Here is a 20,755-nt window from a genome sequence, read left to right as displayed (position 1 = left end):
GATGGGGAGAAAATTCTCCCCATAAAAATATTCTTTCAGGACCAGATCTGTTGTTTTTACTCTGATCACCTTTCAAACTCAGTGACACCTGATTGAACAGAGTGTAGTTTTTCACAGGGTTTCTAACAGTGATGTGAGAGCAGAAAAGAGTGAGTTCTCACCTCATCAACTGGTTTCAATGATTGCTCTGGGTGTGGGGATGGTGGTGTGGCCACCGTGCAGCCTGTGGTGGAGCAGTGAGTGCCAGGCCATAACTTCAGCACTTTGAGGGCAGGAAGCTGGGGGCAAGGGAGATGGGGCATTGACTGCAAACTGTCAGTATTCCCTGCCATCACTTTTCTAAAACTGACTGCAACTTCCATATTTAGCACAACACTGTGTGGCGCTAAATATGGAAGTTGCAGTCAGTTTCAGAGAAGTGATGGCAGTGAACACCATGCCCTCCCCACCTCCCCTTCCTCAAAATCCAGGCCTTCATGATTTTCCAAGTGCCCTCTTACCACCTCCCTAATAACAGATTCTCACATTCTCTCCACCTGATCGGAGCAACAGTCCTTATATCATTTTTTAAGCTCTAAAAGAAAACATGATAAGGCATTCTAAAAGTCTGCATTGTTAAGCTTAAGAACTGTAATCACAGCTATTATTTCAGGAAGCTGATATTGCGGAAGTATGGTTTGGACTCTGCTGTCTGACTTGATTAATTCTGTGGGAGGAGTCTGCTTTTGTGTGTCACCATTGGCCCTGCTGAGGAACTTAAGTTCCGGCAGCTTCCAGCTGTACAAAGTTTATTCGGGTTCCAGCAATTTAAATGCAAAACAAGTTGGGGAGAAGGACAGAGTTGGACAAAACCTCAATTTTCTAGCACTTGGAGGTACGACATTCACTGTAAATTAGCACCCAGTGTCTGCACAACTCATTTAAAATTAGGTTTAACTATTTATTGCAAGGGTGCTGTAGGAGAAACAAGGTAAAGCTTGCTTATTATAACCTTTTGTTCTTTTTTAAATTGTGGTCACTTTGCACAATTTAAGCACTGTGTATGATATTTGAGCCTATAAAATGTTGCTGGTAAATGTTTAGTTACTTGACAAACTTTTAAGGAGGCATTTCTAGTAGGAGTGCAGTTGTGGTGCAGTTGAAAGTATGCCAGCATATCCATTACAAACATTGAATGGTGTGTGTGCTCTCTTCCCATGGAGAGTTTGATTGGGGGGTTTGTGGGGGGAGGTCATTTAATTGGGTGGGATGATGGCAGGTGGGGACCCCACCGCCTCCTGACACACTCCTCCCTTCATGATCCCCAACCCGCAAAACCCTTCCCGGCCTTGGTTGCTCTATGATCCTGGGCCTCCTGTGGGTGTTAATTTGGCAGCAGCCACCGCCTCCCCAGTGGTACTGCTGAGCAAAAGGAGCTGCCAATCTCTGACTGACCAGCAGCTCTCAGCAGGTGGGACTTCCTGTCCGGAAATCCTGATCCTGTGGAAAACCCACAGGTGGCCTCTCAACTGACTGATTGGCACATATTACCGACGAGCCGTTCCAGGAGAGGAAACGCGGATCTCTCGCTGACTGTCCAGCCAGTGGCTGAAACTCCCTTCACCTGCATAAAAATCACCCCATGGGTTGGATTTCTCCCAGATTTTTTGACTTCCCCTTATTTAAACAATTTTCAGCATTCCTAGTGCAGATTGGGTCATATGCTGGAACCTTAGAGATCTATGGTGTGGGTGGAGTAGGAGAGAGAAATTGTGAATCTATGCCCCCTGGTGGCTGACCCTCCTCACAATGGAAACAGTTTCTCCATATTTACTTTAACTAAACCATTACAATTATTGAACACCTCCACTCTGTTTCCAGTGGGGCTCCGCAAGGCTCAGTACTGGGTTCCCTGCTTTTTGTGCTATATATTAATGATTTGGACTTCAATGTAGGGGGCATGATCAAGAAGTTTGTAGATGACACAAAAATTGGCTATGTGCTTGATAGTGAGGAGGGAAACTGGAGACTGCAGGAAGATATCAATGGACTGGTTAGGTGGACAGAAAAGTGGCAAATGGAATTCAGCCCGAGAAGTGTGAGGTAATGTATTTGGGGAGGTCGGACAAGGCAAAGGAATGCACAATTAATGGGAGAATACTGAGGTGTAGAGGGAGTGAAGGACCTTGGAGTGAGTGTCCACAGATCCCTGAAGGTAGCAGGATAGGTCAATAAGGCGGTTAAGAAGGCATATGGAATTCTTTCCTTTATTAGCCGAGGCATGGCATCTAAGAGCAGGGAGATTATACTGGCGTTATATAAAACACTAGTTAGGTCACAACTTGAGTACTGTAGTTCTGGTCACCTCATTACAGAAAGGATGTATTGCGCTAGAGAGGGTACAGAAGAGATTTACGAGGATGTTGCCAGGACTGGAAAATTGCAGCTATGAGGAAAGGTTGGATAGGCTGAGGTTGTTTTCCTTGGGACAGAGGAGATTTTATTGAGGTGTACAAGATCGTGAGGGGCCTGGATAGAGTGGATGGAAAGGAACTGTTTTCCTTAGCAGAGAGGTCAGTGACTAGACGGCATAGATTTGAAGTGATTGATGGGGGGATTAGAAGGAATATGAGAAAGATTTTTTTCCCCAGAGGGTGCTAGGGGTCTGGAACTCATTGCCTAAAAGAGTAGTAGAGGCAGAAATCCTCAACTCATTTGAAAGGTGTCTGGATATGCATCTGAAGTCCCGTAATCCCCAAGGATACAGACTAAGTGCTGGATAATGCGATTAGGTAGGGGGGTGCTCGTTTTTTGGCTGGTGCAGACATGATGGGCAGAGTGGCCTCTTTCTGTGCCATAAATTTTTCTACATTTTTAAAATTTTCTAAATATCTGAAAACAAGGAGTGTTCGTTGATGTGGGGAGCGGGCAGAGAAGTGGCAGTACGTGAATTGCTTCTTAGGAGAGCCAGCATGGATGGGCCAAATAGCCTTCTTCTGTGCTGTAATGAATCTATGATTTGGGGCAGCTAATTGTTGCTTCCAAAAGCTGTGCCTATTTCTCCCATAACTCACTTTCAAATGACTCTAAACAGATGTTGTCCCTGCCACATTACAAAACGTCCCCAGCTGTTTAAATCCCTTAAGAGCCTCACTGGTATTCAATTGTTCAACTGTCTGGTGTTTTGATTATGTGTGTCTGTTGACCCTTCTCTGTTCTGTCAGCTGTTACTCAAGCCTGGGGGTGGTAACTGAGAAACATAGGGGAGAATTTTCCCCATATCGGGTGGGGAGTGCGAGTCCGGGCGCTGGCAGGTGCGGAGCGGCGATCGGGAACGTCCACCCAGCGTATTTGGCGACTCCTGGGGACGGCAGGAGTGGGGTGGGCGCGGGCAGAATGGCAATCGCTGCCAGGTCCAATGGCGACCTCGCAACCTGTTTAAAGGCCAAGCTGCAGCTGCAGCAAGGCTGCTGTACATGACCAGTAGTTGGGGGCAAGGCACATCTAATACAGCCATGCAGGAGGGTAGGGTGGTTGGCCAATATGCGCCCAGGTTCTCCAATGAGTGCCTTGCTGTCCTCCTCGAGGAGGTGGCAGCACGGCGGGAGGTGCTTGTCCCCGAGGACGGGAGGAGGAGGCCACCCCACTTGACCAAGCGTGTGTGGGAGGAGGTTGCGGAGGTCATGAGCTCCCACGACGTGATGCGGAGCTCATGGATCCAGTACCATAAACGCTTCAACGACCTGCTGCGCACAGGAAGGGTGAGTAGCATGTTGGCATCATTCACTGCACCCATCATGTAATCTTCTCCCCCGTTGGTGGACCACCCATGTCGGAGTGGCCTGAGTGTAATGAGTCAGTGTCAGCATGTGTCCTTAGCTGGGCGACCCACCAGATATTGCCTATGCGTTCAGCATGTGAGGGTTGAGATGAGATGGGTTCTGTACCTGCAGCATGTGGTGCAGTGACACCCACCTGACTGTGGTGGGTTCAATCTGGAGGAGCTACACCCAGGCGCACTGGTTGAACTCCATGACATGTGGAAGTCAGGGTGATGACATGGTGTGAGGGGATCTTCAAGGTCCTGTGGCATAGATGGATCTGCTGCCCTCTGCGCTCCACGCCATTGTGCCTCCTTGCAATGGCTGGTACAACTGTGTGCTCTCAACTGTGATGAAGGCAGCATGTGGGGATGGGGGTGGGGAGATGAGTGGGCGGGGGAAAGGACACACCAGGCATATTAGTATGAGTGCCAGCCAGCAGCGGGGGAAGGATGCACTGCAGACCTGCAGTAGCCAACTGGGCTTGGAGTGGGCCAGCTGCAATGAGATTGACAGTGCAAGTATCACTTATCAATGCAATCTTTTCATTTGCAGGAGAAGAATTCTCATAACAGGGCTGAGTGGCTGAGGACTGGTTGTGGGCCATCCCAGATATTGATGCTCAGCTGCTATGAGCTGGAGGCACTGGACCTGCAGAGGCAGCATGCACCCAGGCCCACTGGAGCCAGAGAGGCTGGGGTTCCACGGGCAAGTATGTATGGCCAGCACTCACGCCACCAGTAGTCTCCCAACATCCATGGCAGTGCTGATTGTTCAGTGAGTGACGTTACCAACATGGCTTGCCCATTGCGTGTGGAACGATGAGCGCATGATGATCCGGGGACAGGCATGTACATTGACATTGCCCACAGGCTAACTGATCGAATGTCCATACTCTTCCTTTCAGTATCAGCGGTGCAGGGGCCGGGACCCAGAGCAGCAGGGGCCCCCTCTGACACCTGGGGGCATGAAGTTGCACCATCAGAAGCGTCACACCATCTCTGTCAGGCAGGCACCAGCGCAGATACTGGCACCTCGGTGGGCATTATATCTTCGGCTAGTGTCCCAGGTCACAGCGGTGAGGGCACTTCACAGTCGCTGGAGGAGCTGGCGGAGACAGAGAGTGCTGTTGGCGCCCGCAGTCGGAGGACTGACGGGGCCCAGGCACATGCTCAGTCCGTCGCTGATGATGAACCTCTGGAATCGCCTGTGATGCAGCCAAGTGCTGACATGCGGCCGGGTGTTTGGGAATATTTGGTGGAGATACATGAGGCTCTGTTTGGCTTGGTGTCAACGGTGGAGGAGTCTACGCGGACCATGGCTGATGCATTGAGCCTCATGGCTGAGCACCAAGCTTCCTCCATTGAGAGGTTGGTGACTCTCATGGAGAGGCAGCTCCAGGGTCAGGATCAGGGGTTCCTGGGGTTGTGCTCCGACCTGCATGCCCTCACAGGGGCATTGACCTCGTCTGGTCAGTGCCCGGTGGGCAGTGGTTTGGCCAGCAGGTATCCCACCTCAGTGCCCATCCATCTACGGTGAGCAGGGAGGGCCAAATGGACCTCGCGTCGGCAGAGCAGCTGCCTGTCATCTCTGCTGGCACCTCCTCAGGGCGCTGCGGATGAGGGCAACAGCTCCTCTGCCCCTCTGCCAGTGACCGAGGCACCCAATGAGGCTGCGATGACTGGGGAGATGCCAGCTGTGGAGCTGGCAGCTCCATCCCAGGCGGGGCCAGCATAGGCTCGACGGGCCAGAGGACGTCTTCCAAGGTCATCGAGGCCAACAGGACATCAGAGTGAGCAGGCTGTCTCAGATGCCAATACCAGCAAGAGGGCACCACAAAGACGTAGCACCCGCAAACGTAAAATGAAGGCACCTCAGGCACACCCCATGTTCATCACTGGTGGTTTCCTGTTGCCCCCCAAACCCCAAGAGTTGATTAGAACTTTGTGTGAAGTCCAACACATTTTTATTTCTGTAATTTGATGAGACTTTGGCAACAATATGAAGTTAATGTTGTCTGAAATGGCTCTGGGTCTCTCTTTATTAGGAATGGTGCATGGATTCCTGAGATTAGATGAATGATTTGTGTGTCTTTTAGATTTATTGATGGCGCCCATCGCCAATCCTCCTATCCAGACAGATGAGGGCTCCAAGATGGAGAATACAGGCCAGGCTTGTGCTGCACATCCATATGTGCTGTGCTAGCTAAAGGTTCCTTAGATTAGAGTGTCCTGGGTGTCCCTGCCTCCCTGGAGCATGCCCGGGTAGCCTGTGCCCCCTCATAATTTCCCTGTGCGTTCTCATCTTCGGACTCACTGCTGGACTCATCATGCTCAGCCCCAGCCACTCTGACTACATCTTCTTCGTCCACAGCATCTCCCCTTTGCTGACCTAGATTGTGCAGAGCGCAGCACGCAACCACTATAAGAGACACTCGATCTGGGGGGTACTGGAGTGCGCCCCCGGAACGGTCCAGGCATCTGAAGCGCATTTTGAGAAGACTGATGGCTCTCTCCACCACAGCCCTTGTGGAGGTGTGGCTCCTATTGTACTACTGCTCAGCTTCTGTTCTTGGATGGCGGAAAGGCATCATGAGCCACCTTCTGAGGGGATAGCCCTTGTCACCCAGCAGCCAGCCATCCAGCTGGGCTGGAGCACTGAAGAACCCCGGCACCTGGGAGTGTCTGAGGATTCAGCGTCGTGGGAGCTGCCTGTGTACCTTGCGCAGGCTTGCAGAGTCAGCATCCTGTGCTCACACTATCTGCACGTTCATGGAGTGGAAGCACTTCCTGTTGATGAAAACACAGGGCTCACCTGCTGGCGCCTTGCTGGCCACATGTGTGCAGTCTATTGCACCCTGGACACAGGGGAAGCCAGCAATGGCCACGAAGCCTCTAGCTCGCTCTCTCTGGCTGGCCTCGTCCCAGCAGTAGTAGATGAAGGTCAGTGCACCCCTGAACAGAGCATCTGTAACCTGCTTGACACAAGTGTGGACAGCTGTTTGGGAGACACCACAGAGATCACCCACTGAGCCCTGGAAAGAGCCGGAGGCATAGACGTTGAGGACAGCTGTGACATTTAGAGAGACGGGCATGGGGTGTCCACCCACACAGTTAGCTGATATCTCTGGACCACTCATCTGACAGATAGTGTTGACTGTTTCCCTTGAGAGGCGGAGTCTCCTTCGGCACTGCACCTCAGACATATTGAGGTAGCTGCTTCGCTGCCTGTATACCCTGGCAGCAGGATAGTGGCATCTTCTGCGGCCCCTTACGCCTTGAACTACCTCTTGGCCCTGCACCCCTTGTGCCTGCGCCTGTCCTCCCAAAGGTGGCTCTCCTGGTGGCTGAATGTGCACTCTTGGCCTGCTCCCCCTTCTAGCCCTCCCTTCCTCCTCAGATGAGGTGCCTCCAGTGGAGAGATCATCTCCCATTCCCAGGCTCAGGGAAGCTTGCTGAAACCTACAAGCCCCAAAACAAATCTTCACTGAAAAGTGCTGACCTGAAGGTAATGAGTGCAGTCCAGGCAGCTGCAATGCGTTTGAGACTTCTCCACCTCACACATGCAACTTTCAATAACTTCTGAGCACTAACTGTTAAATGTCTGGATTCACAAAAACAATGATCCCTCTTTCCCACCCGTGGATGAAGATCATTAAAATTTTGGATAGCCGCAAGCCCGTTGCACCCGTGCGACGAGGCGAATATCGCATGGATGCCTTAAAATCCAGGACAATTGGAATCATAACTACCTTAATTGGTCCAGTAATGACTGGCAGCCGCATAACGGACATCGTCACGTGCCCGCCCAGTAAAATATCGCGATGGCGCGCGGTCATTTTATGCGTCAGCATGCGGGTCCCACCCGCTGCAAGCTGACGGAAAAATTCTGCCCATAAACTAAAAGCAAACAGTAAGTTTGTGCTGCAGACATTTTAAAAGCACCGTAAATAAAGCTCCTGTTTTGGCATAGTAACTAGTGTGTCATCTCTTCATATCTCCGAGGCATAAAACACAATACTCACCCCTTCCCTATCTCTGTAAACATCTCCAGTCCTCCAACCTGAACTCTTGATTTATAATAATGCCAATAACAAATTTGTTAGAAGGGAGCTCTTTTCCTGTTGTGAATAAGTAATTCTTCTTACTGAAACTTCATAATGATGGCTGTGGAGTCAGAACAGCTTGTAGGCCCTGAGCCTCTGGGTCCATCAACTTCACAACCCACATGGTTATTCAACCCTTAGCAAGCATCAGCCCAGGAATGTACACCCTGTGAGATTACAAAGATAAATTAGTTAAATAAGAGAGCACCAGTTGAAACTCAGAGTAAGTAAAGAGGAATAAATGAGAATGACAGCAGAGGAGCAGGAAGCAGCTGTCTCAAAGGCCAGCTCCCTACTACCTTCAGGCAATGAGATCTAGGGTTGGTGTCATCCAGAATCTGGGCACATAAAATGCTACATTCTGAGTGTGGTCAATTAATTTACTCATTTCAGAATATGCAAAGCAGTTTGCAAAATATGGTCAAGGAAAATACCGCAGATGTTGGAAAAATATCTGGGCAGTGCTTCTTGATGATTTCACAGAACTGCAGTCCAGCCTGCAATGTGAGGTACCTACAGAGATGTCTGCAGAAGAGCTCCACCTCTCCTTAAAAGAGGTCCTCAACACTTCCTTTGATTCTCTCGGGTATGATCATAACTAATGTTATGGAGACACTGGAGCTGAAATTCTGAGATTCCTGTTTCAGTGTCAGCAGAGCAGCTTTAGACATCAACACCAATCCAGATTGTGGGGATGGAGTCATTAGTAAATAACTTCCTTTGAATTGTATGGCAGAAAGAGAATTATAAAAGCCAAAATTAAACTAAATAGAAAAAGAAAGTGGCATTTCTGTACATTGTAAGTTACATTGCCCTTTACAGCAGCCTTTCTCTGGTATGCATACCATCCCTACCTTCATATCATTAATACATATTATCAAAAGCAACAATGACCCCCAGATCAATCTCTGCTGTTATCATCCACTTTCATGTAGATTCTATTAACAGCTACCTGTATTATTCTCAGACTGAACAGTTAGTTATCCAGTTCAAAAGCTTCCCCCACTCCATGCCTTCAACCTTATTAAACTGTGTCAAAAACTTTGTGAAAATCTAGGAATAGTAAATCTACTGAGATGTCCTTGCCAATAATAAATATCTTCAAATAACTCCCTTAAATTTGTCAAGGACATTGTATGACTTGCAACGCCAGCAGCACATTGCTAGTCACTCTCTGAGCCATTTCTCCCATCATTTATGTATTTGTGCTTGTGATAAACAGGTCTCCACACCAGCAGGAGCAGCACATAGCTTGGGATTTTCCACCAGAAATTCCCACAGAAAGTCAATGGATGTTTTGCTGGGTCGCCAAAATTTCCATCCCACCTGCGATGTTTCAGGATTTACCACTCCACTTAACAGTATCGCTATGCATTCCAGTTCCAGCTCACCAGACTTCCAAAGAATTCCACCAAACTCTCTTCACCCTTTAATAGTGGTTCCAATGCAGTTGTTGAATCTCCTAGAACAACTTTACAGTGACTACACAAAAGCAAAATATTTTCTAGAACAGAAGTAACATTTTAAAAATGCTTTCCTTTGTTTTTCCACAGTTTGGAAATGCTTCAATACCTGATCATTTCTGTGCTACTTTTTGCCCTGTACTACTGGTACAGAGATGGTAAGCGCATAAAGAATGTATTTGACAAATACGTGTACATCACTGGCTGTGACTCTGGCTTTGGCAATCTGCTGGCTAAGCACCTGGATCAACAAGGATTCCATGTTCTAGCTGCCTGCTTTACTGAGAAAGGGGCCGAAGAACTGAAAGACTGCACATCATCAAGACTCAAAACTTTCCAGCTTGACGTTGTTAACTCTGAAAGCATCAACAAAGCTGCAGAGTTTGTAAAATCAGAGGTTAAAGAGAAAGGTAATTTAAAGATTGGTTTTACCTCTGCCATGTAGAAAATGCCACTCGATTGATCACAATGTTGATTTCTAAGCCAATTTGTCAACTAATGACAGTCATTGCACTCTAAAAAGATTAATGCATGAAGTTCTTTGAGACTTATGGTCTATAAATGCAAGTATCTCTCTTTCTTCAGTTTCCTAAAGTATACTAAAAACCAAAATAGTGAAATTTTATAAATCTAAATGTGATATATAAAATTAGCTTCCATTTACAGGATATTCCAAAGTACTTCACATCCACTTATTGAAGCGTAACCCCAGTATTTAATGTAGGCAAGTTCAGGAGCCAATTTAAACACTGCAAGGTCCCACAAACAGCAGTAATGTAAATGACAAGATGATCTGTTTGACTGATGATGGTTGAGGGATGAGAGCTGGATGAGAAACTTGGGGCAGGATTTTACCGTCGACCAGCGGGGGCGGGGCCCGCTTGCCAATGTGTAAACTGACGCGCGATGACGTCGGGCGGAACTCTCCACGTCACCGCGCCCCATTTAAATTTTCAGGAAGGCGGGGGCGCAGCAAAATCAGCTGTGCGCCCGCCGACCTGTCAATGGCCAATTGAGGCCATTAACAGATCAATTAAAGTAATTAGTGGACCTGCCCATCCAACCTTAAGGTTGGCAGGCAGGCCAGGAGCCCCGGCGGGAAGTAGAAAAAACATGAAACCTCATCCACAGGCGGGATGAGGTTTCATATAGGGTATTAAAAATTTTAATAAAGTTTTCTTGGAAATTATGAACATGTCCCAACTCATGTGACATTGTCACATGAGGGGACATGTAAGGGAATTTTTTCTTTCTATTTTTAATATTTTTAGAAGTAGAGGCGATCTCCCTGAGGCAGCACTTAGCCTCAGGGAGATGAGTGCGCTCTTTCGTGCACATGCGAGAAAGAGCGCACTCTCAATTTTGGGATTCCCCCTCCACCCGCACAGGGAGTGCATAGCGCTTCTGTGTGGACGTCATGCCTGGCGGGCCTTAATTGGCCTGCCCACGTAAAATGGCGCCGTGTCGATCGGAAGCGCACCCGCACACGCCCACCCATCAACTTCCCCCCCAACGGGGGGAAAATTCTGCCCTTGAAGAACTGCTGCTCATCTTCAAATAGTGACATGGGATGTGCTGGAGAGGGCAGATAAGCCCTGGTTTAACATCTCATCTGAAAGATGATACCTCTAACAGTGAAGTTCACCCTCAGTCCTGCAACCAAGTATCAGCCTAAATTATGTACACAAGTGAGGCTTCAACCTAAAAGGCAAACTAAAAGGCATGAATGTTGATCGTGTAAATGGAAGCTATTCCCTTCTAAATTTTAAGTCGGTATTATACACAAACCAGTACACTAGCTTGCACAAGCAGTTTTGAAGTAGTGACCTCTACTACCTTAGCTATCTTTATGTACATACTATCACATATCTATCATATTTCGATTTAGGGAAGGAGCTTGGTAAACATCTGTGTTTTAGTGCCAGAAAAATTGTCTCCTACGAATGGTGCTTTACACTCCACAACTACTATCAATATAAATTAAATTTATGGGAGCTACAGTGCAATATTAGGAACATAGCAATTATAACATGGGATAATCTGAAGTTAAACATATATATTTTTGTTTCCAAAAACTCTCCAGGACTGTGGGGGCTGGTTAACAATGCTGGAATCTCTGTACCCAGTGCAGCAAGTGACTGGCTAACAATAGACGATCACAAAGTAATGCTGAACGTCAACCTGATTGGACTCATTGAAGTTACACTGAGCGTGCTTCCGCTGATAAAGAGGGCACAAGGAAGAATAGTCAATGTAGCAAGTGTATTTGGCAGGATCAGTTGTATAGGTGGATCTTACACCATCTCCAAATTTGGTGTTGAAGCCTTCAACGACAGTCTCAGGTAAGTTAGAAATTATAAAGTTGCCATTAATATTAGCTTTGTCTTGATATTTTCCATTTTGTCATTAAATAGCAATAAATCTGAGTAACTTTTGCCGAGTTTATGTTTTAAAAAGGTGTTGCTATGGAGTTTATATATATTTTTATTTGTTTATGGAATGTGGATATTTCTGACAGAGCCAGCATGTATTGTCCATCCCTAACTGCCCTTGGGAAGATAGTGATAAGCCATCTTCTTTAACTGTTGCAGTAGATTTGGTGAGCATACTCCCACGGGGGAACAGGTTTTTTAGGCCAAGGGGAGGCATAAAGGGAGGGTGCGATCTTAGGCTGGGGTGCGCAAAGGACATCCCCTGTAGGATGTCTTCCACTTCCTTCCCACTTTTTAACCAATTGGATGAAAAAAATAGCCTGCCCACTCTCATCTGCCTGCTCACACAATTGTTTTATTGCATGAGCAGCATAATATCCAGATCAGTTGGCTTGTTAACAAGATCAATTGCCTGTTAATTATTTTTAAAAATGGTGGGTGGGCTGCCCACATACCATATTATGGTGATCGGGTTGGGAGCGGGTGTGAAGGCAGTGGGTTTGCCACCTGTTATGTTTTACATACCCTCCTCCACAGAAAACATGCTCACCTGTAAAATCCAGCCCCTAAAATGTGAATGTTAACTGTTGTGACTCTACAGAATGGGTGAAAGTGTTGATCAATTGTGCCAATTTTCTAGGGCCTCTCTGACATATTTAGCACCTTGCTGGTGGGACCTGTCATGCGAACATTATTTAGATTAGCTGACCCTAGGGTTTCTGACTGGTTTAGTCTCCTCCAATTTCCTGAGAGTAAGTGAGATCCCATCCCACCACACTTATACCACTGCATCGGGGACATAGGAATTTACAATCTTAATGGATATGGTGCATTTATCTGGATTCAGTAAAGGTTTTCCTCAGCCTATTCTAATTGCTCCTTTGTAATTCTCCATGAGATTGGCTATACCTTCATACTGTTAAATGACATTGCCCCAATAGAGGCAGCATAAGTGGATTTATAGTATGTGAAAAAAAAGCAGGATATGTTATTTATATGTTACTTATTATTAACAATCCCTGGTCTTTTCTAGTACTTACTCATATCAGTTTGCTCATACCAGTATAGAGTCAACTCAGCTATATAAATTAATGGGCAGAAAATCGGGTGTGTTCCATCCTGGGCATGAAATGCACATTAAAATTTTGTAATTTGAAGCAGCACGAGCTTCCCTCCATCACACCTTTGAATTAAAACAAAACAAATCACAGGACAAAGTAAACAATGGCATGGTGGTTAAAATCTGTAACAATGCAGTTGTTTTATTTCTTGTTTTGCAGGAGGGACTTGTATCATTTTGGAGTAAAAGTTCTTTGTATTGAACCAGGCTTCTTCAAAACAAATGTCACCAATTTTGACGTAATTACAGAGAACTTAAAAAAGCTTTGGCTCAAGTTACCACAGGATGTAAAGGACGACTATGGAGCTGATTTCTTAGACAGATGTAAGTTTTATGTGTAAACTATACATACTCACCAGTGAAGCATTGACTTCTAATTGCAAAACTTTTGATCCAAACAGAAAATATTACCTGAATATCCAGTCTTAAAATCTCATTAAATATTGTTCATCCTCTGATGCATTGCACATATAGAAATCAAGATATTTTAGAAAATGCAAAACATATTTTAGATTTAAGTTTGTAATTGTCCACAATGTGTATTTTTTTTCAGTTTAGGTTGGAACAGACAGTTTTTTTTACTCATTCCTGGGATCTGGGTGTCACTAGCTGGGCCAGCATTTATTGTCCATCCCTAATTGCCCCTTTAAGAGGGCATTTACAAGTCAACCACATTGCTGTGGGTCTAGAGTCACATGTAGGCCAGACCAGGTAAGGGTGACAGATTTTCTTCCCTAAAGGGCATTAGTGAACAAGGTGGGTTTTTACAACAATCAGCAATGGTTTATGATGATCAACATCCAGATTTTTATTGAATTCAAATTTCACCATCTACCATGGCAGGATCCAAACCCAGGTCCCCAGAACATTACCCCAGGTCTCTGGAATACTTATCCAGTGACAATACCACTATGCCACCACCTCCCCACAGTGCCACATCATGCTTTGATTTTTGGAAACAATTTTTCGCAATCATTTTATGATCCTCAAAGCGAGGTAATGCAACATTTTCTACTTCAAGCACTCAGTATTAGCACGCAGCACTCCAAGCTCAAGTATCGCACAGATAGATGCAAAATTCCCTTTGATCTGCCCCTACAATTTTTCCCAGTTCTAACATCAGAGGTGACCACCACTGCACTTCAGTCCCAAGATGGCTATCAAACACCCAGACCGTATGTTATCACATTGACTTTGATTAAACACCGCAGCCCGAGATCTCAATCAGCACCATATAAGATTAATGTACAATTTGAAAAAATTCTAAAATTACAATATTGCATTTTGTGCATATTGCACTGTAAAATGGCAGAACATAGTGTCATTATTATAATCTATAAATTTATTGTTCCTTTTATTTCTCAACATTATTTTTCTGTTTTATTTATAGTTACTTCACAATCACTGATAATTTTAATAAATATTAATGCACAGAAATATTTTGGGTGGTATTTTACGCAGAGGCAGTCCCCCCACCCCATCTTAAAAGTCAGGGGCAAGTCAGCCTCTGCATGGACGTGAAGCCCTGAGCTAATTTTATGGCCGTTGGACTATTAATTGGCTCAGGGCAAGACTTTGGCCCCATCTGGGAGGGTTCAACTCTGGCAGTTCTCAATTCCCAGCAGCGGCACTATGAACGGTGGCCACTGCTGGGACTGCAGACAGTCCCCAACGATGATCATTGCTGGAGCCAGATTAGAAGGTGATTAGGGTTATTTCACCAGGGCCAGGCTGGCAGGCCCTGCTGGTGGGGGTGAGGCCGGGGGCGGGGAGTGTGAAGAGCCAGAACCTCACCATGTGGCAATGGCCTACCCCACTCCCGGTAAAATCCTTGAGGAGGCAGCTATTTTCTTATTCATTCCTGGGGTGAGGGCATTGTTGGCTAGGCCAGCATTTATTACCCACCCATAATTGTTCTTGAGAAGGTGGTGGTGAGGTGCCTTCTTAAATTGCTGCTGATACATCTGAGTGGCTTGCTGGCCATTTCAGAAGGCATTTGAAAGTCAACCACATTGCGGGGGCCTGAAGTCAGAGGTAGGCCAGACCAGGTAAGGATGACAGATTTCCTTCCCTAAAGGACATTAGAGAACCAGATGGGTTTTTATGACAAACGACAATGGTTTCATGGTCATTGTTAGACTTTTAATTCCAGATTCTTATTGACTGAATTCAAATTCCATCATCTGCCATGGTGATACTTGAGCCTGGGTCCCCAAAGCATTACCCTGGGTCTCTGGATTACTAAAGCAGTGACAATACCACTATGTCACTGTCTCCCCCACAAGTAGGCCACAGACATGGTAATCCCACCAGTGCACTTGATTCCATGCCCGCATCGTCCATTTCCCTGTCTGCTAACCCATTCATAGCTGATTAGGCAAATGAATTACCCCTGACAGTTTATTTATTTTCTTTAGTGAATTAGGTTAGTGACTTGGCTGGCTTTAGGATGAACTTGGTGGACCTTCTAGGTTTGGGTCGAAGCAGTTTAAAGATGTACACAGACAATTTATCTGTTTGTTTTGGAGACAGCAGCTCCTGGGTTGAGTTCTTTAAAAAGGTCTCTGCCTGTGGCATATGAATAGGCAAAATCAGCAGATAGGATTCAAATCTTGCAAGTTGGATGGAGAGAGAGAGAGAACCAGCTCAGAGTTTTGTTTCTTCAGCATCTCATTTGCTTGTGCGCTGGTCTGCAGAGAAGACAGGTGTTTCATACACCAAGGTTTAGCTGGTTTGTCACATGAACCTCTCTCTCCAACTGCCCAGTGATCCAAATATGGTCATGGTTAGTCAATTCCAGTTGCCGGGCTTATATGGTTCGATTACATCTGGGTAAATTCCTTTCATAGCCAGAGTCTCATTGTCCAAGTGATTACATCTAATAGTTTGTCTGCACCCAGTTGAGTGCCCAGGCGATTGTCTGGATGCTTTGCTAATAGGGTAGGAGATGGCCCCCATTCAAGGCTATTGTTCCTGGTGGGGCATTACAGACAAGTTGCCTCCATTTCAATGGCTTTGTAATGTAGAAGGTACAATGATGCAAATGTTCACCCATCTTTGACTGACTTCAAGTCATTGGAATGTGACTTTAGTCTTTTTAAAAAATCAATTTGTGGTTTCCAGCCAGTAAATACATAAAATCATTTTTTTAATAAAGCATAGCTTCATAGCACAGTCATATTACATGAAGAATCAGGGTTAACAAGTCTCAGCAGCACCCATGTAGATTCCTCAGATAAAAACCAAGATCAATTAAGAAACAAAATTAAGGAACTCCTCTCTAACTCCTTTAAGAAGACTATTCTAGGAGATGATATTAACCATGATTATATTGCTGGGTATTTCACTTACCATTTATAAGTTGCCATTTTTGCCCCACCAGTCATCCTCCAGCTTTCATCATATTTGTAGCTTGCCTGAATTATCATGGGTGGAGGCATTCATTCATCTTAACATATACTTGTATTGTTTTGCAGCATATTCACTATTAAGGAAAAAGGTTGAGCAGTTTGCAGACCCAGATTTGATGAAAGTGGTGTGGTGTATGAATCATGCTCTAACATCAGTTCACCCTCGGACTCGCTACTCTGCTGGACTAGATTCAAAACTTTTCTGGATTCCTCTCTCCTACATGCCAACTGTCATCTCTGATTTTGTACTCAGTACAAACAGAATTAAGCTAGCAAAAAGTGTTTTCTAAGATGCATTTGAGAAGCTTTTTTATAATGAAAGGAAATTGTTGATTGTGAAATATATCAATATCCAAGAAAATTCTGTCGCGCGCACAATAAGAAATATCGCTGGCCCAACTCTACATTTCTGCTGGTTTTATTCCATAAGCAAATGCTGTACAAATACTTAGAATTCTCCTGATAATGAGGTTTTCAGCATTCCTGTTGAACCTGAGAAAAATAGCGAGAATTAATGCCAAGGAGCGTGAGTGCTTCCATAATGGCACTGTTGAAACAGTTAATCCAATTCCAATTCGTAACCAGAAGCAAAAATGCCAAGCTTTCCGAGGGAGAATGAAGAATTATGTTCTGATGACTATGATCGTGGCCATCCTTTGTGTTGTCATTATGTCCCCTGTTGTATTATGGCCAAAACAACATGACTAGAGGTTGGCAATAATCCTAAAGACCTCATTCTTATTTGAGTTACTTTACTACAGGTAATTATGGCCAATAAATTTAGCAGTCTTGAAGTCAGCCTGACCTATCTTGGGGTAATTTAGAACAGTTCATTATGTATTTGACATGAGCTTGGCAAAGATATTTGTCACTAAATATGAAAATCTTTGGCACAAAGTGTAACTCTGAATGGCCTGTGACAAAAATATGAAAAGAGGTAAAGAGGTGTATCACCAAAAATAATTGAAATGAAATTAAAGGAATTTGTTTTATGAATCAAAGGTACAAGAGATGAGTTTTGACACAAACAAGTAGAATGATCAGAACAAGCAAAGAGTGAGAGCAGTTCAGAAAGATCAGGGCAATTAGAATCATAAAATTATAGAAAGTTCACAACACAAAAAGAGGGCACTTGGTCCATCGTGTCTGCGCCAGCCATGAAACAAGTCACCCAACCGAATCCCACTTTCCAGCATTTGGTCCATAGTCCTACAGGTTAAGGCACTTAAAGTGCATATCCAGACACCTCTTAAATTAGTTGAGGGCTTCTGCCCCTACCACCCTTTCAGCTGTGAATTCCTGGTTGAATTCAAGTCGAATGATTAAAATATATGGAAAGGAAGTCAGAGAAATGTAATAATTTTATTAGCTGGAGGCCAGACTGAGATTCATCAAGTCAATGTCCTGGATATTAATCCAGTCATCCCAGAAGGAGATCTTAAGGGTTGAATCACAAGGCCTTGTAAGCACCTGGAAATGTTGCTAAATCTGCAAGCTTATCAGCTGTAAGTAGAACAACCTGCATCCTTAATATCTTTGATTCAAGGCTGTTAACTTGTCAACTACACCAAGTCTAAACTCAACTAACCTTGCTTAATTAATAAGCACAAAGCGCTGTAGATATTGGAAAACTGAAATAAAAAGAGAAAATGCTGGAAATAAGGATGTGATTGCACTAGAGAGATGCAGAGGAGATTTACCAGGACGTTGCCTGGGCTGGAGAGTTTTAGTTATGAGGAGAGATTGGATAGACTGGGGTTATTTTCCCTGGAGCAGAGGAGATTGAGGACATGATTGAGGTGTATAAAATTATGAGGGGCATAGATAGGGTAGACAGGAAGGAACTTTTCCCCTTGGTGGAGGGATCAATAACCAGGAGGCATACATTTAAGGTAAGGGGCAGGAGGTTTGGGGAGGATGTGAGGAAGAATTTTTCACCCAGATGGTGGTGGGAATCTGGAACTCACTGCCTGAAAGGGTAGTAGAGGCAGAAACCCTCATAACATTTAAGAAGTATTTGGATGTGCACTTGCGATGCCATGGCATACAAGTCTATGGGCCTAGTGCTGGAAAATGGGATTAGAATAGTTAGGTACTTGGTTGACAGGCGCAGATTCGGTGGGCCGAAAGGCCTTTTTCTGTGCTGTAGACCTCTATGACTCTATGACTATGAATCAGCAGGTGTGGCAGCATCTCTGGAGAGAGAAACAGAGTTAACATTTCAGGTCAGAATTGGGGGTCCTTAGCGATGCAACAGATTTTAAGCAAGGCTTGGGAAGTGGGAGCAGAGGGGAAAGGACAAATGGAAGACCTGTAATAGGGTAGAGAAGAGACTATAGGAATGATATAGTGCAAGGCAAAAAGTGTTGATAATGGGACAAGTAAAGTAACCAAAGGTGAACCTAGAAGGATGTGAACGAGAAAGCAACATTTCTACTAACAGCTACCATAAAAAAAAATGTGGGCAGAGGTTATGAGCTGAAGTTGTTAAACTCAATGTTGAGTCCAGGAGGCTGCAAAATGCCTTATAAGAAGATGAAGTGCTGTTCCTTAAGCTTAACATTGAGCTTCAATGGAAGGGGTAAGGTCAGAAAAGCCAGTGTAGAAGTGGAGCAGAGAACTAAAATGACAAGCAACTGAAAATCTGGGATCTTGCCTGTGAACTGAATGGAGGTGTCTCACAAAGTGGTCACCCAATCTGCATTTGGTCTCCTCAGTATAGAGAAGACCAGATATTGAGCAGTGAATACAGTATACTTAATTGAAAGGAGTACAAATAAATCACTATTTCAACTGGAAAGTGTGTATGGGGCCTTAGAGAGTGAGAAGCGAAAAGGTAAAAAGGCAGGTGTTGAATCTCTTGTACTTGCATAGGAAGATAATTCATATCAGTCTTGGACATTGACCATAATATCAATGTTAATGGATGTTATAATGATACATTTGGAATGACCTATGTAACTTTAGACATTAATTCTATCAACTAATAATATTCACCTGAATATCTTACATGCTATTATTTCTCCAAATTGTCTGAATAAAGAAATATTGTTTCATGATTTTATGATCTGACTTCTCTTTGGTGTACTTAGCAATACTCATTGTCTCGGAATTAGGCAGGGGGGAGGGGTGGAGTGGAGTTGCTAGTGTAAACATTAATGTAATCTGCTTCAGTTGATCGAAAACAGTTCAGGTGAACGAAATCTATACAATTAGTACTTCCATAGTTGGGAGACAGTGAAGTAAATTTCTGTCTTCATCATGCAGGATGGTTAAGAGTTTAAAGATTTGTCTGGTGCCCTTTGATTAATTTTTATTGGGTTAACTGATCCCAGTGTTGTTACATTCATTGTGCATCAATTACCTTTGTGAAAGGCAGTAAAACAGAATCAGTAATATCACTCAGTATGCAATGCATGGTTGTATTAAACAGCTAACAAATGATTTGGTTACAGGAACAAACACATTCATCACTTTTTCCACAGACATCTGGAAGCAGATAGAGCTGTGAGGATCACAAATTGTATGATTCTTCCAAATCCAGGGTGCCATTGTTTGCATCCACTTCATCCTTCGCACAATACAACCACCTTCACGTTGAAAAGACTCTATTAACATACAACTGGTGCATGATGACCATCAGAAAATTGTGGAGTTCTGTGTCTGCATTTCTGATAGTTGCCATGATGTCTTTATATTCAGTTGTCCATAAGTTTGACCTGTATAGCAAGGTAAAGGGTGCTTGGAGACAAGAGGGCCACAAATTTGTTTAGATAGTATCCCTATTTTCAGCACTATAGTAGGGCTTTAGTGTGGATGCAGGTAATGTTCACGGGAAGCATGCAAAGTAGGCAAATTGTGACATCAATTAGCATGTAATGCTGATTTGACACCAGTGCTGCCATTTTGGAGCTCAACACTCCAGCTAAAACCTTCTATTAATTGGATACAACTGAGTATGTGTTGAACAGCAGGAAGGACCCCACACCAGCACCATTTAAAGAGATCATCAAACACTTTTAGGTTAGTTACTGATTGATGGCTGTTGCTGGGTTTGTATAAGTGTTTGGTGGTTTGTGTTCTGTTATTCAAAGTTACTGAAGTCTACAGGGAGTGCAGGTGCTTTGTGTTCTTGTCTTTTGTCTAATGGCATGTTACTTTTTTGAGTTTGCTGAAATTCCTGTCGTGTGACTCTGACCATTGTTACTCTACATCTTCTTTCATCAGCTCCTGTAGGTTTGCTGTGTGCTCTGACATGCGCAGTATGAAGGAGCTCATGGCCTGAATTTTTTAGGTGGCAGGCTGGAGCGGATGGGGGCGGTCGCAGAGCCCATCGCCGCCCACGATCGGCTCCATGCTGCCATCTTACGGGGCGGGCCAATTAAGGCCCGCCCAGTGTAAGACTCGAGCCATAGCACTCAGCGC

General features: G+C 44.8%; 1 protein-coding gene across 1 annotated transcript; it reads left to right on the top strand.

The window, feature by feature from the left end:
• Window positions 1-764: 764 nt before the first annotated feature.
• Window positions 765-19,389, top strand: LOC144686728 (retinol dehydrogenase 7-like). The gene is made up of 5 exons (XM_078552332.1): window positions 765-970; window positions 9,459-9,778; window positions 11,452-11,710; window positions 13,081-13,244; window positions 16,397-19,389. Exons 2-5 carry the CDS (start codon window positions 9,466-9,468, stop codon window positions 16,618-16,620), a joined length of 960 nt encoding a protein of 319 aa, XP_078408458.1. The 5' UTR covers window positions 765-970; window positions 9,459-9,465; the 3' UTR covers window positions 16,621-19,389.
• The last annotated feature ends 1,366 nt before the right edge of the window (window positions 19,390-20,755 follow it).

This window comes from Cetorhinus maximus, chromosome 11 (genome assembly GCF_964194155.1).
Source record: "Cetorhinus maximus chromosome 11, sCetMax3.hap1.1, whole genome shotgun sequence".
Taxonomy (NCBI): Eukaryota; Metazoa; Chordata; class Chondrichthyes; order Lamniformes; family Cetorhinidae; genus Cetorhinus; species Cetorhinus maximus.
The sequence above is the reverse complement of the archived record's forward strand: the minus strand, read 5'-3'. Positions and strand labels throughout refer to the sequence as shown.

What these genes read in the sequence shown, in the direction of transcription:
- LOC144686728 (XM_078552332.1), top strand. Translation starts at nt 9,466, where the DNA reads ATGCTTCAATACCTGATCATTTCTGTGCTACTTTTTGCCCTGTACTAC. An exon ending in GCCTTCAACGACAGTCTCAG is followed by an intron (nt 11,711 to 13,080) that starts GTAAGTTAGAAA and finishes CTTGTTTTGCAG; the next exon opens with GAGGGACTTGTATCATTTTG. An exon ending in AGCTGATTTCTTAGACAGAT is followed by an intron (nt 13,245 to 16,396) that starts GTAAGTTTTATG and finishes ATTGTTTTGCAG; the next exon opens with CATATTCACTATTAAGGAAA.